This window comes from Crocuta crocuta, unplaced genomic scaffold (genome assembly GCF_008692635.1).
Source record: "Crocuta crocuta isolate KB4526 unplaced genomic scaffold, BGI_CrCroc_1.0 scaffold408, whole genome shotgun sequence".
Lineage (NCBI taxonomy): Eukaryota > Metazoa > Chordata > Mammalia > Carnivora > Hyaenidae > Crocuta > Crocuta crocuta.
This window is the reverse complement of record NW_027527444.1, coordinates 47639-62877: the sequence shown is the minus strand read 5'-3', so window position 1 is coordinate 62877 and position 15239 is coordinate 47639. Positions and strand designations below refer to the sequence as shown.

The 15239-nt window shown below is 60.7% G+C and overlaps 1 protein-coding gene across 1 annotated transcript in view; it reads left to right on the top strand.

Moving 5' to 3' along the window:
• Positions 1–10130, top strand: part of KCNH2 (potassium voltage-gated channel subfamily H member 2) — a 35305-nt gene extending 25175 nt beyond the window's left edge. The window contains exons 6-16 of the mRNA XM_077761491.1: positions 2664–3092; positions 3553–3940; positions 4296–4495; positions 4959–5211; positions 6310–6503; positions 6761–6843; positions 6976–6979; positions 7229–7523; positions 7597–7783; positions 8097–8274; positions 9572–10130. Of these exons, the coding sequence (XP_077617617.1) occupies positions 2664–3092; positions 3553–3940; positions 4296–4495; positions 4959–5211; positions 6310–6503; positions 6761–6843; positions 6976–6979; positions 7229–7523; positions 7597–7783; positions 8097–8274; positions 9572–9721 (2361 nt within the window). The 3' untranslated portion in view covers positions 9722–10130. The remainder of the gene's footprint in view (positions 1–2663; positions 3093–3552; positions 3941–4295; positions 4496–4958; positions 5212–6309; positions 6504–6760; positions 6844–6975; positions 6980–7228; positions 7524–7596; positions 7784–8096; positions 8275–9571) is intronic.
• The last annotated feature ends 5109 nt before the right edge of the window (positions 10131–15239 follow it).

Below are 15239 nucleotides of genomic sequence, written 5' to 3'. Positions count from 1 at the left end.
GCCCCCCCCCCAGCCACCCCCCCTCCCTCCCTGGGCCGGGGCACTGAGGCAGGCGGTGGCGAGGTGGCAAGCTGGGTGCGGCCCGGAGGCCTCTGGCTCCGGGCCGGGCCGGGAGAGGGCTTCTGAGAAGCAGGACGGTTCCGAGGGAGCATGGGGTTCGCAGCTCTGCTCAGCCCACCGCTGGCCCCTTGCTCGCTCTCCTCCAGGCCTGCCGGGCCCGGGTGGACAGTGCTTTTCTTGCCAGGTCTTTCCCTCTGCCATGGCTTCCCTGGCCCACAGTCCTAACTCCAAATACGAAAGGAGGAGAGGGAGAGGGGGCATGAGATGGGTGCCCAGAGATGATGACGGTGGGCGAAGGGGGAGGAGAGGAGCATAGTGGGATAGCGAGGGGCCGGCAGACACAGCCCGGGCCCTGGGGCTCTCAAGCTCCCCACTGGGTGCCCGGGTGGACCCTGCTGTTGGGGAGGGAGGCCTGGGCTGCTTCAAGGGTCTGAGGAGGGTGGGGGTCAGAGACCACCGGATGGCAGCGAGGGCACTGAGCTCACCCACCTGGATCACCTCTTCCCAGGCAGGCTTGGGTGCGGTGGCTGTGCTTCCCTCATCCAGGCTGATTATTCTCTAGGCGGCTCCTGGGAGTCACCTCTCTGCCCCCAAGGGCTTCTGTCAGCCTGGAGCAGCCTCAGAGCAGTGGGAGGTGGCTTAGGAGTGAGTCTGCGAATCCCACCACATGCACCTGACTCTCTGCCCTGGCTCTTGGGCTCCTCCCGGTGAGGGAGCAGGTATGGGTGGGAAGAATCCCACCCACAGGTGAGGACCCAGGACTCGGCTAAAATGAGCTTCCGTATCCTGAGGGACCACGAGTCGGGGGTGGGGGGGTTACATGTCTGGCCCAAGGCCATCTGGTAAGCTGGAGGATGCTGAGCAAGGCCTGGCCCCCTTAAGGTGAGGTCTGTGGGGCCAGGCCTTGAGCCCCAGGCTCGCCCCATGTGCTTGCGGGTGTGCTTGGGGCTGTGCTGGCCTTGCTGTGTGTAGACTGGGGTGGGGGCAGGGTCACTGCTGTTGGCTGTGCTCCGACACAGTCTTCAAGGGGCTTGGGGACGAGCCCCATCCAGGGGCAGGTACCTTCTTCCTCCCCTTGTCCGTGGGGGCCCTGGCTGGTTCCATGTTTTCAATCCTCACGTGACCCCCGAAAGGCTGCTGCTTTGTGCTGTCTGCCTTAAGGAGCAAAGCAGCTTGGGCTGAAAGCAGGGCTGCAAGACATACGCTTCTTCCTGCCCCCCAGGCTCTAGCTGCTCCCCCCTCCCCCCCACATCAGACATCTCTGGAGCTGCCCATGTCTACTTGAGGGTGGCCAGATGGTAAACATGGCCCATCTTACCTTCCAGTAACTTCCTTTAAGGAGATGGTCTCTATACAAGCCATCTGATGACGGTGGGTCCAGGGGATCCTCGGCTTGAGTACGAGTGGGAATCTTTGGGGTATCCATCCACCCCGACTCTCCGCAGCCCAGAGGCCTGAGGATGTGGGGCCCTGGGATTCAGTGCTTCTTGGAGCAGGGCCAGCAGCCTTGGTTCTCAAGGGGGTGGGTGAGGCCTTGGCTTTGGCTCCCAGGGTTGGCAGGGCCGGGCCTGGTGGGCCTAGGGAGAGGGCTCATGGGTTGAGTCGGGTGTCTGTAAGAGAGGATTTTTTGTGGGGAGGCAGGGGGAGGCAACGGGGGACAGACAGGCTCCTGGCCCGTTGTGGGAAAGCTGGCCTCAGTCCTTCCTAGTTTGGCCTGGGCAGAGAACGGCATGGCTGCTGCCATCTGGTGTGGATGGCAGGCCTGTCTCTGCCTGGCTGTTGAGAGGGCAGGACGTGAGGTGAGCCTGTGCAGGCTTGGGTGTGACACTTCTGAACGTTTGCCTGTGTGCCTGTCCATCTGTGTACACGTGGGCACGTCTGTGGCTGGGTTAGGTCTTCTGTGGGCCTTTGTAGGGGTGCGGGAGGGCAAAGCTGGAGGGCTGCCCCGGGGCTGGGGACAGAGGGCTGGGGAGTGCTGGGTATGTGTGTCTTGGTCTCTCTCCAAGGGAGTCCAAGGGCCCTGAGTCTGGGTGGCTGGTGCCCTTGGGCTAGTGGTGGCATGAAGGGACCTTTATTTAGGCCCTCAGTCCCCAGGCTACCAGTAGTGGGGCTGCCATGGAATGGCAGTGACCACCACCATTTTATGTGTTGAGGCTGTGCCTCCTGAGGCCATCACCCGGACTTGGTGTCTTAGCTCTTGGAGCATCTTCTAGACTAGGATCATGGTGTATGTGTGTGTGTGTGGTGTATACGTGGCTTCGGGGCTGTGGACAAGGTCACGTGGTCGAGTTCTAACCATAGCCATGGGTGCGACTAGCTGGGGGGAGAGCAGCACATCTGGATGTCACTGCACAGTGCTCTCAACTCAGGTAGCCAGACAGCAGGTCTGTGTGCTGCGTGGGCAAGTGCAGTGCCAGGGTCACGAGGCGGTCACTGGCTGTGGCCACTTTGCCAAGGGATGGGCGTCCGGATCGAAACTCGTTGGCTTTCCCCTCACTCTCCTTGGTCTCTTCCCTGGAGGCCCAGAAGGAATGTCACCTGCCCCGGACTCCAGTTGGATGTCATCTCCTCACCTCTGCCCTCCACCCTCCCTACCTGTCCAGGTCCTGTCCCTGGGGGCTGACGTGCTTCCAGAGTATAAGCTGCAGGCGCCGCGGATCCACCGCTGGACCATCCTGCACTACAGCCCCTTCAAGGCCGTGTGGGACTGGCTCATCCTGCTGCTGGTCATCTACACGGCTGTCTTCACACCCTACTCAGCCGCCTTCCTGCTGAAGGAGACGGAAGAAGGCTCCACGGCCCCAGACTGTGGCTATGCCTGCCAGCCGCTGGCCGTGGTGGACTTCATCGTGGACATCATGTTCATCGTGGACATCCTCATCAACTTCCGCACCACTTATGTCAATGCCAATGAGGAGGTGGTCAGCCATCCCGGCCGCATTGCCGTCCACTACTTCAAAGGCTGGTTCCTCATCGACATGGTGGCCGCCATCCCCTTCGACTTGCTCATCTTTGGCTCTGGCTCGGAGGAGGTAAGTTGGCAGGGAGGCCGAGGCCAGGAGGGCACCCGGGAAAGGGGAGAAGGTGGTGGGGCACAGGGAGTAGCTACTCCATGGCCACTGCCCCTCTCCACGTGAGCCACTCCCCAGATAGAGGGCCAGAGGGGCCACCTTTTTCTCTTTGTCTATCAAAGAGGCCGCCATGTTCTAATCACACAGAACTGGCCTGGGAACTAGTTGGGGTTGTAGGCAGGCACCTCAGGGTGGGCGTTGTATCTTCTGGAGCTCCATTCTCACCAGGGGGAGCGTGAGCCCCTCTGTCACAAAGATGAGTCCTTTGTCACAAAGCTAGGACACAGATTAATGGGACTGTGCTGGACTTAGGGAATGGGAGCTTCAACCGCTAGGCGGTCCTAGGAGGAAGTCTTTGGGGATTTTACTTCCAGTGCCCCCCGCCGACTAGCTCCCACACTGTATGTCTGTCCCCCCACAGCTGATTGGGCTGCTGAAGACGGCGCGGCTGCTGCGGCTGGTGCGTGTGGCGAGGAAGCTGGACCGCTACTCTGAGTACGGGGCAGCCGTGCTTTTCCTGCTCATGTGCACTTTCGCGCTCATTGCGCACTGGCTGGCCTGCATCTGGTACGCCATCGGCAACATGGAGCAGCCACACATGGACTCCCGCATCGGCTGGCTGCACAACCTGGGCGACCAGATCGGCAAGCCCTACAATAGCAGCGGCCTGGGGGGCCCTTCCATCAAGGACAAGTATGTCACGGCCCTCTACTTCACCTTCAGCAGCCTCACCAGCGTGGGCTTTGGCAATGTCTCCCCCAACACCAATTCGGAGAAGATCTTCTCCATCTGTGTCATGCTCATTGGCTGTGAGTGTATCCTTGGGGGTGGGGGTGGGGTGGGGTGGAGGGAAGGGGGTGTGTGGCCCAGAGTCTGGGAAGAGCCTGAGAGGGAGGAGAGGGAGGGCGCTAGGTGGGCCAGAGGTGAGGGGAGGGGAGCTCTGAGACTGAGAGCCTCCAGGGACCACCACCATAGCACGTGTGGGGACCGGCACACCAGGCAGAGGCTCAAGGCAGAGCTCAAGGGCACGCGTACCTGGGCTTCTGTGTTTGTGCGTCTCTCGTGTGTGCTTCCACTGAGATGTGACTGCGTGTGTCGTTGACCCGGTGCAGGGGCGGGCGGGGGCGCTCGGATGCTGATGTCCCCACTCACCCCCGCCCCCAGCCCTCATGTACGCCAGCATCTTCGGCAATGTGTCAGCCATCATCCAGCGGCTGTACTCCGGCACTGCCCGCTACCACACGCAGATGCTCCGGGTGCGGGAGTTCATCCGCTTCCACCAAATCCCCAACCCCCTCCGCCAGCGCCTCGAGGAGTATTTCCAGCACGCCTGGTCCTACACCAACGGCATCGACATGAACGCGGTGAGGCTTCTGGGCTTCTCTGGGGGTGGGCTGGAGGGAGCAGGGTCACAGCGAGACCTCCCTGGGTGCAGGGAGCACGTCTGCCCTAATAGCATCATACTCTGTGGTTCCGGCGGTCACAGTTAGTGCCTAGAAGGACCCTGAGAAGTACGTTCTCCTCGTTTTGATGATGGAGCTCATTTACTGGGAGAACTCTCACTACGGGGCAGGCCAAACCTGGCCCTTCCATGTAGACAAAGCATTTAATCCTTACAACAGCCCCAGGCAGAAGCTGGGCTCTACACTTCACACAAGAGAATGGAGGCCGAGAGCTGGGAGGCATCATCCCGGAGGGCGGAGGGCGGGCAAGGGCGCCCAGCTAGAAGGGGTGGGCTCTCTGATGCTCCTCCCAGGGCCTCGGGGTGGGGGGTGTCGTGCCTGGAGACAGGGTGCTGAGCCAGCCCAACGACCACTCCCCCTCCAGGTGCTGAAAGGCTTCCCCGAGTGCCTGCAGGCAGACATCTGTCTGCACCTGAACCGCTCGCTTCTGCAGCACTGCAAGCCTTTCCGAGGGGCCACCAAGGGCTGCCTGAGGGCCCTGGCCATGAAGTTCAAGACGACACATGCACCGCCAGGGGACACGCTGGTGCATGCGGGGGACCTGCTCACCGCCCTCTACTTCATCTCCCGGGGCTCCATTGAGATCCTGCGGGGAGACGTTGTCGTGGCCATCCTGGGTACGGGGCTGGGTGCGGGGGACCGGGTGCTGGGCTGAGGCGGGGAGAGCTCTCTGAGGACACAGTTGTTGGGGCCGTGGACCCACTCCTGCCTGCAAGGAATTCACCTAAGCTTAGACCCTCCAAGGGGGGGCAGTAGAGAGGAGCCCCACGTGGGGTGGGGCTGCTGAACTCTGGGGGTTCTCAGATTCTGTTCCCTACAGGCTCATCCCGCAGGCAGCTAGTCTTGCTTGGTTATAGCAGGACCAAATCCAGACAAAGTGGGCAGGGGAGGGAGGTTATGCATCTGATTTTACTAAGGAAATTAACTAAGTTCCCTGCAGCCTCATGTGGTACAGCCACGCCCAGGCCTCCCCATCTGCAAAGCAAAGAGAGTCTCGCCCCTCTTTCCTTCCCAGGTGTGCCTGGGCAGAGGGCTTCCTGTCCTCTGCCTGCCCTTCCCTTGGCCCTGAGTATCTTAGGGCACCTGCATCCCAGTGGGACATTCTAGATTTTTATTTCTCAGTTCGGTCAACACCCATACTCACTCCACAAACAGCCCAAACACAACTGCCACCAAAGTTTCACTATATAACACTTAGCTTTTGTATGTGTGATACATTCTGGTGTCTTCTGTGTCCCGATCGGCTATGCTATCCTATTTTCTTTTGGTAAACTAAAGCGCCGGTCGTGTTTCACTCCTGTGTTACGATCTACAGCTTGAAGGACACTGTTTATGAGGGCGCAGTGATTGGCCAGGAGGGCATTTGGGACACAGGGTTTGGAGGGGGTAAAAGTGGACTTAGAAGCCAAGGAAGCCAAGGCCATGGGCAGAGAGGGGTATCTAGGCTGGCCCGGCTGGCTGGCTCCAGTTGTTGAAAGGCAAGGAGATCCAAGCCCTCTACTCCCTCTACCCCCACGGCACCGATGCCCATGTGAACAGAGGAGCAGACGGGAGATGGGGCTGGCTCTGGGGGGGGCTGGGGCTGGTGGGTGGGGCACCGGACTGAGGGGAGGCCCCCTAGCCTCCCGCCCCCAGGCTGAGAATGCCCGGAAGACTGGTGCCTTTTCCCTGCGCTGCTGCCCAGGGACTGAGTCCTCACCCTTGGTGCCCTCCAGGGAAGAACGACATCTTTGGAGAGCCTTTGAACCTGTATGCCCGGCCTGGCAAGTCCAACGGGGATGTGCGGGCCCTCACCTACTGCGACCTGCACAAAATCCACCGGGACGACCTGCTGGAGGTGCTGGACATGTACCCCGAGTTCTCTGACCACTTCTGGTCCAGCCTGGAGATCACCTTCAACCTGCGGGACGTGAGTGGGCTGCCCCGGCGGCCGCCCCCGACTTGCCACCTCGCTGGGCCTGTTCCCCTGCCTGTCGGGTGGTAGGGAGTTGGAGGAGGTGGGCGTCCCAGCCTCAGCTCTCCTCGAGGAGCCGAGATGACGTCTGTGCGGGGAGAGCTTGCTCCCAGCGGGTGCTGCGGGCTCCACTCGATGTTAATGAGGGGGCTTGGGCTGACCCGAGCAGGCCGGTGGGCGCGGAAGGGCCCTGACGCCGCTTTCGGTTCTAGACCAACATGATCCCGGGGTCTCCGGGCGGCAGCGCGGAGCTGGAGGGCGGCTNTGCCGGCTGCACCCAGCCCCGCAGACTTTCGTGCCCCTGGCTTCAGTGTTCCCCACTCTCTCACCCCGGCTGCCCGAACGCTGGGCATTTTCCCTTAATGCCCACTTGAACTGGCACCTTCTCCGGGAAGCCCTCTTCCACCCTCCTGGGTGCCGGCCTAAGCTTCGTGGGGCGTCAGGCGGCTGGCGTCTTGGGCGCTGCGTTGAACTGATGAGGGGAGGAGAGGAGAAAGGAGGGCGAGGGGGCCAGTGAATGGGGGGTCACCGAGAGCCCCGCCCAGACGACCTAGTCCCGCCCCCGGGGGTTCTCTTCCGGCTTGAGCGCGGTTGGGGGTGGAGCAGAAGAAACAACCACGGACAGACAGGGCCTGCCCAGCCCCCTGCCCTCCCCGTCCGTGCCTCCTGCCTTCTCTGAGGCCCGTTCTCTGTTTCCCACAGACCCAGAACAGCCAGGGGAGGTGTCGGCCTTGGGGCCGGGCCGGGCGGGGGCAGGGCCGAGTAGCCGGGGCCGGCCAGGGGGACCGTGGGGGGAGAGCCCGTCCAGCGGCCCCTCCAGCCCTGAGAGCAGTGAGGATGAGGGCCCAGGCCGCAGGTCCAGCCCCCTCCGCCTGGTGCCCTTCTCCAGCCCCAGGCCCCCCGGAGAGCCGCCGGGTGGGGAGCCGCTGACGGAGGATGGGGAGAAGAGCAGTGACACTTGTAACCCGCTGTCAGGTAGGGTGATGGCCCGCTCAGGTGGGGGGGGCGTGGCATCCGACCTGGCCTCAACCCAGTTCTCTGGCTCCAGGCGCCTTCTCAGGAGTGTCCAACATCTTCAGCTTCTGGGGGGATAGTCGGGGCCGCCAGTACCAGGAGCTGCCTCGCTGCCCCGCCCCCACCCCCAGCCTCCTGAACATGCCTCTCTCCAGCCCCAGCCGGAGGCCGCGGGGCGACGTGGAGAGCAGGCTGGATGCCCTTCAGAGGCAGCTCAACAGGTGAGGGCACCTCCTGGGACCAGTTTAGCCCCCATCTGGCGTGTCGAGGGGGCGAGGCTAGTGGGTCGTCTGTGTGTGTGTGTGCGTGTGTGTGTGAGAAGGGAGGGTGTCTGCTCTGTGTCGGCCTTGTCCCATGTGTGCTGCACCCGGACCCCGTCCTTCCATTCAGCGCTGAGATAGGGACTGCACACCCAGAGTGAAGAGGGAGCCTGGGGTTGACCAGCTGGCTGGTCCATAAGGTGGCTCCAAAATCACCGTCACTGGTGTCCCCACATCCCCGAGAGCCAGAGCATCCTCCTCCTTCTTGCCCCAGGCTGGAGACCCGGCTGAGTGCGGACATGGCCACTGTCCTGCAGCTGCTGCAGAGGCAGATGACGCTGGTCCCACCTGCTTACAGTGCTGTGACCACCCCGGGGCCCGGCCCCACCTCCACCTCCTCTCTGCTGCCCGTCAGCCCCATCCCCACCCTCACCCTGGACTCGCTTTCTCAGGTAAGTTCCAGGCCCCTCTCCCTGCCCAAGGCGCCCCAGCCCTGCCTTTTCTGCCCCCAACCCCGCCCCCCAAACCTGCTTTGCTGTCCTTTTTCTTAAGCACTGGGCCTCAGCTTCCTCCTACCCCCATTTCTGCCCTCACCCTGGATGGTACTTTTGGAGGAGGACTCCTTTGGGAGCACAGGGCAAGGCAGGAGAGCCCCCAGACCACAGCCCCCAGCAGCGGGGCAAAGGAGCCCAGCGGGCTGAGAGGGGCCACCTAAACGGCTAGATCTACTCAGGGGGCCTGTGTCATGGCCAAGAGGGGCCTCTGAGGCCCGGTGGTGGGCGCTGCGTGCCAGTGCACCCTCGGCACGGGGTCTCTGCCGTGACTGGCGCTGCTCAGCTCTGGCTCTGCCGTCCGCCTGTGGCTCTCACACTAGCCGCTCTGCAGGGTTGTCCTGAGGGCTTTGGCCGAGCCCCAGGGTGGCACTTCCAGCCCGCATCTCTCCCCCCCTGCGGGAGTGGGCCTGTGTCGCTCTTTGTCCTCTCCTGAGTGGACATGTGTGTTCCCGGCCTCCTGACAAGACAGCCGTGTCTGGGCCCCAAGAAGGGGGCTCTTCTGGCTCCCAGAGGTGGCCTGGGCTCTGCTCCCCCCTCCCTCTGGCATCCGCTCCCCCTCCCATATGCTGCCTGCTCCTGTTTGCAGACACCAGGGCCCACGTCAGCAAATGTGCCAGTCTCCCTTCACGGCCTCCCCCGCGGAGATCTCACAGCACACTCGTCAGCATCCACAAACCCCTCCCGCCGGCCCTGGCACTCTCCCTGGCCTTCCGGGGCCTGGCCGCCAGCCTGCCTCTGTTTCTAGGTCCCCGAGTTCTTTCTAGATTGGAGGAAGGAGCCTTGTTTCTTTTTCTGTCCCAACTCAGGGCCCCTTATTCTGGGTTGGGTTTGGAATCCTCTGCCATGACCCCCTCCCCCCCAACGGGGGGGGGCCGGGAGGGGAGAGTGGCTGCAGCCCTGAGCGCTCTCCCCTGTATCAGGGGCCACTCCCAGGGCTCCCGCCACCGAGTTCGGTTCCTGCCCACTGAGAGTGCATTTCTCTTCTTCCAACCTCAGCGCTTCCCCTTTGTGCTCCAAGTCCTGTTCTGTGTGGCTCCGCCCTTCTCTCTGTCTCCTCAAGCCCTCTTCTCCTCTTCACGGACCTCTCCTGACCCTCTCTGTCCCCTGACCCTCGTCTCTATTCACCCGACAGTCCCGCCGTCCCCTCTCCCCCCTTCCACAGGCTCCGTGGCTGCTCACAATGTGTTCTCTGCAGGTTTCCCAGTTCATGGCGTTGGAGGAGCTCCCCCCGGGGACCCCAGAGCTCCCCCAAGACGGCCCCACTCGACGCCTCTCCCTGCCGGGCCAGCTGGGGGCCCTCACCTCCCAGCCCCTGCACAGACATGGCTCAGACCCGGGCAGTTAGTGGGGCTGCCCAGTGTGGACACGTGGCTCACCCAGGGTTCAGCGCACTGCCTGGGCCCCCCCCCTCAGAGGCCCTGCCCGGGAGGCCCTGGCCGAGAAAGGGGAGAGGAACATGAAGGCACAGCCCCCTCCCCCAGCCCTTGGGACCATCTCCTCCTGCAGTCCCCTGGGCCCCCATGGCGGGGGCAGGGGCAGGGACAGGGCCGGGCAGTGGACGGGGGTCTGTGGTCTCCTCACTGCCCAGGGGGCATTAGCTGGTCTAACTGCCCGGAGGCACCCGGCCCTGGGCCTTAGGCACCTCAAGGACTTTTCTGCTATTTACTGCTCTTATTGTTAAGGATAATAATTAAGGATCATATGAATAATTAATGAAGATGCTGATGACTATGAATAATAAATAATTATCCTGAGGAGACTCCGTGGTGCCTGACCACGTGGCCGTGGGCACGCCGTAGCCCGAGGTCACATGCGCGCATGCGTTGGACTCTCCGTGGGAATCTGGGCGTGTCTGTCTGGGCGTGTCTGTCTGCGCGCGCAGGGCCTGCAGGGGCTGCCCTGGTGCGGAGCGTGTGCTGAAGAGGTGTTCCTGGGGTCCGCCACAGGGCGTCCCCAGGGCTTCCTGCTTCCTCGTGGGCGTGGATTCCGGATAGCAAAGAACGGCCTGGGTGGTTGTGAATACAGAGGCAGTTAATGGGATGCCAGGCCTGGGTCCAGCCCCTCAAGTTCATGTTTTGCTGGGTGGCATACTTATTCCCAAAGCTGGCCCTACACTGGCTTGTCCCCTTCCTTACGCACTTCATGAACCCAGCCCTCAGTGCCCCTAACCTTGGGCTGACTTGGTTAGTTCTGGCCTAACCCCCTGACTTGGCCTTACCTTGACCTTAACCCAGACTCACTTGGATGGACTCTGTACAGTTGGGCCCCCATGGTAACCTGACTGGGCACACTGGCTTTCTCAGTCCGGACCAGAGCTCCTCAGGGGTCTGGCTGCAGATGGGCTTCCCTTTGGTCACTATGATCTCTTGAGGACCTCTGATCCTTGATCACAGAGTTGATACCTAGACACAGTGGGAGTTTGGGGGTGGCTCATTCTCCTGACTGGGAGATTAAATCAGAATATACATCCTGGGGCCAGGGAAGGGTTATGTCCTTGTGTGTGCCTGTGTGTGCTTGTGAGGACACACAGCCTCCTGGAGCAGTGGCTGGCAGTGACCCAGGTAGGGCAGCAGGAGGAGCCAATGGGCAGTGGCCAGCTCTGCTCGAGGGAATAGTGCTGCCCACGCCTCCAGGCCCGCCACAGGGTGTCCCCCTTCATCCTCACAGCCCCAACCCTTGGAAGTGGGCTTGTTAATGTCGCCCTTTAGAAAATATTTATTTTGAGAGAGAGAGAGATTGCAGGCCAGAGAAGGGCAGAGAGAGACAGGGAGAGAGAGAATCCCAAGCAGGCTCCAAGCTGTCATCACAGAGGTGGTGTGGGGCTCGATCCCACGAACCATGAGATCAGGACCTGAGCCTAAATCAAGAGTTGGACGCCCAAATGACTGAGCCTCTCAGGCGGCCCAACCTCAGTTTAAAGTCAAATGTGGCTATTCTCATGGCCCTTGCCTGGGGTGGGTGGGAGACCCTGCTCTCTGAGCGCACTTGCTGTGCCCAGAGCAGGTAGGAGAGAAGGGAGGGAATCTCCCCTGTCCACGTGATTCTGCACCAGGGCCCTGGCTCCCCTCCCAGGATTGCCGCATATGCAAACTTGGAGTTCACACACACGACTTCCTGGGGGGTTGATGTATGTGATGTGGGGGAGGGGTGGCAAGCAGAACCCCTTGGCACAGAGCAGAGGCAGACATAGGACAGGCAGAGGTGACCGTGAGAAGTAAAATACAGACCGCTCAGTGCACCTGGCACGCTGGGCCTGTGTGAGCTGGGCCAAGTGCCTGCCCTCTGACGCTGGCTCCATCCTTGTTACTGTCCGCCCTTGGCCTGAGAGTATCCGCATCCTGGGACTCAGCTACAGTTCACACTACTCTGCCCGGGTACAAGCGTGGCGGCTGGGGGAGGGGCTGGGGGCCACCCCAGGGAGTCAGGGCTGGTGCTGGTGGGCACCTGGTGGAGAAGGAGAAGAAACCTTTGCCCACCCTCTCTAGGCTTCGTATCAGGTGGATGCCGGTCATCTCTCTGCGACACCACGCCAGCCCCCACAGCCGGTCACTGGCCCAGTGTGGACGCTGGTGCTTGTCTGAGATGGGTGCACATGGGTGTCCCGGTGGCCAGTCCGCTCAGTCTGTAGCGGGAGAATGGCCAGTATGGTTAGGATGCCCTGTGCCAGGTCCTTGCCGAGCGCCACCTGCTGAGGGGAGGACAACAGTGACAGTGACTTCAATTACAAGATCATTTTGCCTGTCCAGCTGCAGCGAGGGGCTCAGAACATGCAGCGTTTAACCCTCAGAGGGAGGGGTAATAAGTCCAAGTGGGAAGATTAAGGCTCAGGATGGTGAGTGATTGGCCGGCAGTCACACCCCTCACAGGTGGCAGTGCAGAGCTTCAGACTGCATGGGAGGAGCGATAGTGACCTTCAGGGCATGACGGGGGCTGACACTCACCGGCTACAGGGCATAAGCTTGAGCCTGGGCCTTGAGGGCCTGAAAGGCAGGTAGGGGTGCTGTGCTTGGGGGTGCAGCCCAGTTTGAGAGTCCAGCATGGAGACACCCCCGGCTCCCATTCCTAGCCTGCTGTGACCCTCCCCTCCCCTGGCCAGGTGACAGCCCCCTCCCACCGCCAGTCTGGGGTCATGTTCTGCCTAGCACACATGAGTGGTGCTATAAACCACAGCTGTGCCCACAGCCTTTGAGCTCTCCGTTGGGCTGATGAAGGTCAAGTCTTCATGCAGGTTCTGCCCAAAGCCGAAGTCTGCCATGACCACTCATAGTGGCTGCACCTGATGGGGTCTCCTTCACTGGCCTGAGGCAGTAAGATAGAGAGCAGCAGGGGCACCTGGGCAGCTCAGTCTGTTAAGAGTCCGACTTTGGCTGAGGTCATGATCTCACGGTTCGTGAGTTCGAGCCCTGCATTGGGTTCTCTGCTGTCAGCACAGAGCCCACTTTGGATTCTTTGTCCCTCTCTCTCTCTGCCTTTCCCCTCTCGCAAAAAAAAAAAAAAAAAAAAAAAGAGTAACAGCTCCTTGGGGGTGTTTCTGTGGGGCCTAGAACAATGCCTGGCACTGGGATGTGGCGTGTTTCCTGGATGGACGGATGGATGGATAGATGGATGGATACAAACACTGCTCTCCCCTCTGGGACAAAGACCCTGGGGTTGGACAGACAGGGGCTGGGGAAGGTCTCAGGTGGCTGGTGGAAGCAGAAGGAGGGCATCTTCCCAGGGTTTGACCCCTTGCCCTGGCTGCACCCCCTCCTCCCCTCCCCGTCACAAAGTTGTCCTCCATGCCAATCCTCATGTCTGGTCTACACAGCTCTGTGGCAATTGCTTACTGCCCCAGAACTGCTCCATGGCTGCCCCTGTCACCTGGGCTCCCAGAGCCACAAGGATTTTGGTGGAGGGGGAGGCAAAAGTGAGGGTGTGGTCCCCTCCTCTCCTGCAAGCTGGGCACTCAAGTATTGGGGATTTGTTGTCTAGAGCTGAGGGTTCTCCCGAACCCAGAGGGCCAGAAGGGTGGGGTGGGGGGCTGAGGAAGCTGTGATGGGCAAGGAAAAAGATCTGGGCAGTTGCTGACACCCAGGAAGGCTGGGAGCTGAGCCCGGAGATGGAGTACCGGTCAGGGTTTGGGGAGAGGACCCCATGACAGGACAGAACCAGGCTGCTCACCCCACCTCTACCTCTGCACCTGACAGTCCAGGAACGGAGTGAGGCCCTGGTGGTATGTCCCCGCCTGGTGACTCAGCCACTCACCTGTTCTCTCATGGACTCTCACCCCTGCTCAGCGCACACAGGGGCCGCTCTCACGTTTCATCGACACATGAGAGTAACTGATGCTCATTCAGCACATCCTTTGTGGGGACCATTATTCCCACTGCCTAATTCGAATTCGAATGAACTCACCAGACATCCACAGCTCCAAGGAGTGGAGTGGAGTGTAAACCCAGATGGGCCAAGCCTCCAGCTGCTGCCTAACTTTTGGGCACACTGCTGCTCTTGCTCTAGGGACAGTGACTAGGAGACCTTTGCGAGCGAGCATGTGGGATTTCAAGAACCTTCTCTGCCTTGCAGACGTTTGTACCTTCTGCTCCTTTGCCCGGAGGACACTTTGCTTGGTCGATTTCTGCTGGTCCTCAGGTGATTCTTGTAGAGAACACTTGGAGCACCCCCTCCCTGGGGCTGGGAGCCCCTTTGTGCTCGCTCTGCTCTCCCTACCCTGGACTGCCAGATATGGGGGGCTTAATGCCTCTGGACCACACTGTGTCCCCGTCTGTGTCCCCCTAGCACCAAGCACGGCGGTTCCCCCAGAGTAGACACTCAGCAGTTTACTAAAGGAACATTTCTGGATTTGGGTGTGATTAGCAGTAAAATTCTTTACATCAAAGAAGGGACTGCGTGCTTGACTTTGAGGGTTGTGTCTTCCTGTGCAGCCAGCCTTGAGGTATGAGGGGTGAGCAAGGGGCTCGGGGTGTCTGGCACTCCCTGAGTCTCTCCTCATGATTAGCAGACATGGGTCTGGTTCCTTGGAGATGGCCCCCAATGGCGCACATTCTTTACATCTTCCACCCCGTTCTCTTGGCTCAGCCCAGCACATAGCGAGTGTTCTGAGTTACAGTGAGGGACTTTGGTGCCTCTGGGGCTGGAATCCCTACCCCTGGGCATCTCAGGGCCCAGCTGGACATCCTGTGATGGCCACGGCTCACCTGAGCTTTGGGTAACCCCTGCTCTGCTTCCTAGCACCACCCTCTGAGATGGTGTCCCCAGCCGGGCCAAACCTTGAGAGGCAGCCCTACAGTCTGGCTTTTTCTAGGGTCTTCTCTCTGCAGTGCAAGGGAAGGAGGTCTGGCGCCAGGCCCTTTCTGCCACTCACCCGCCCGCACTGCACAAGCAAGTGGATTAGAGCATGCCCGGGTCCTAAAGGGAGAGATGGCCTTCTCTTTGCCTGCAGGACGAAGCCCTTTGTGTCAGTGTGACTGACAGAGAAGGTTCTCTTCCTCCTTTATAAGGACTTGCCTGTCATTACACTTCTGCTGTGTGCCCAGCACCCCAGCCACACGAGATCATGTTCTTTTAACCGTGCTTGTGTTCTCCCTGCATCCGCTCTGTCTCTCCCTCTTCTTGGGATGCCAACTCTGTTGTTCCTGGTCTGGAGAAATCCATCCATCCTTCAAGTCCTAGCTCAGACGGAGGAGGACCTCTCCGGGCTTCTCTGTTGATCTGCACTTCCTCACAGCACTCTCTTCAGGCCTTTTTTTTTTTTTTTAAGTTTTATTTTTATATTTTTATTTTGAGAGAGTAGAGAGCAAGCTGGGGAGGGACAGGGAGGGAGAGAGAGATAGAGAGAAAGAGAGAGAGAGAGAGAGAGAGAGAGA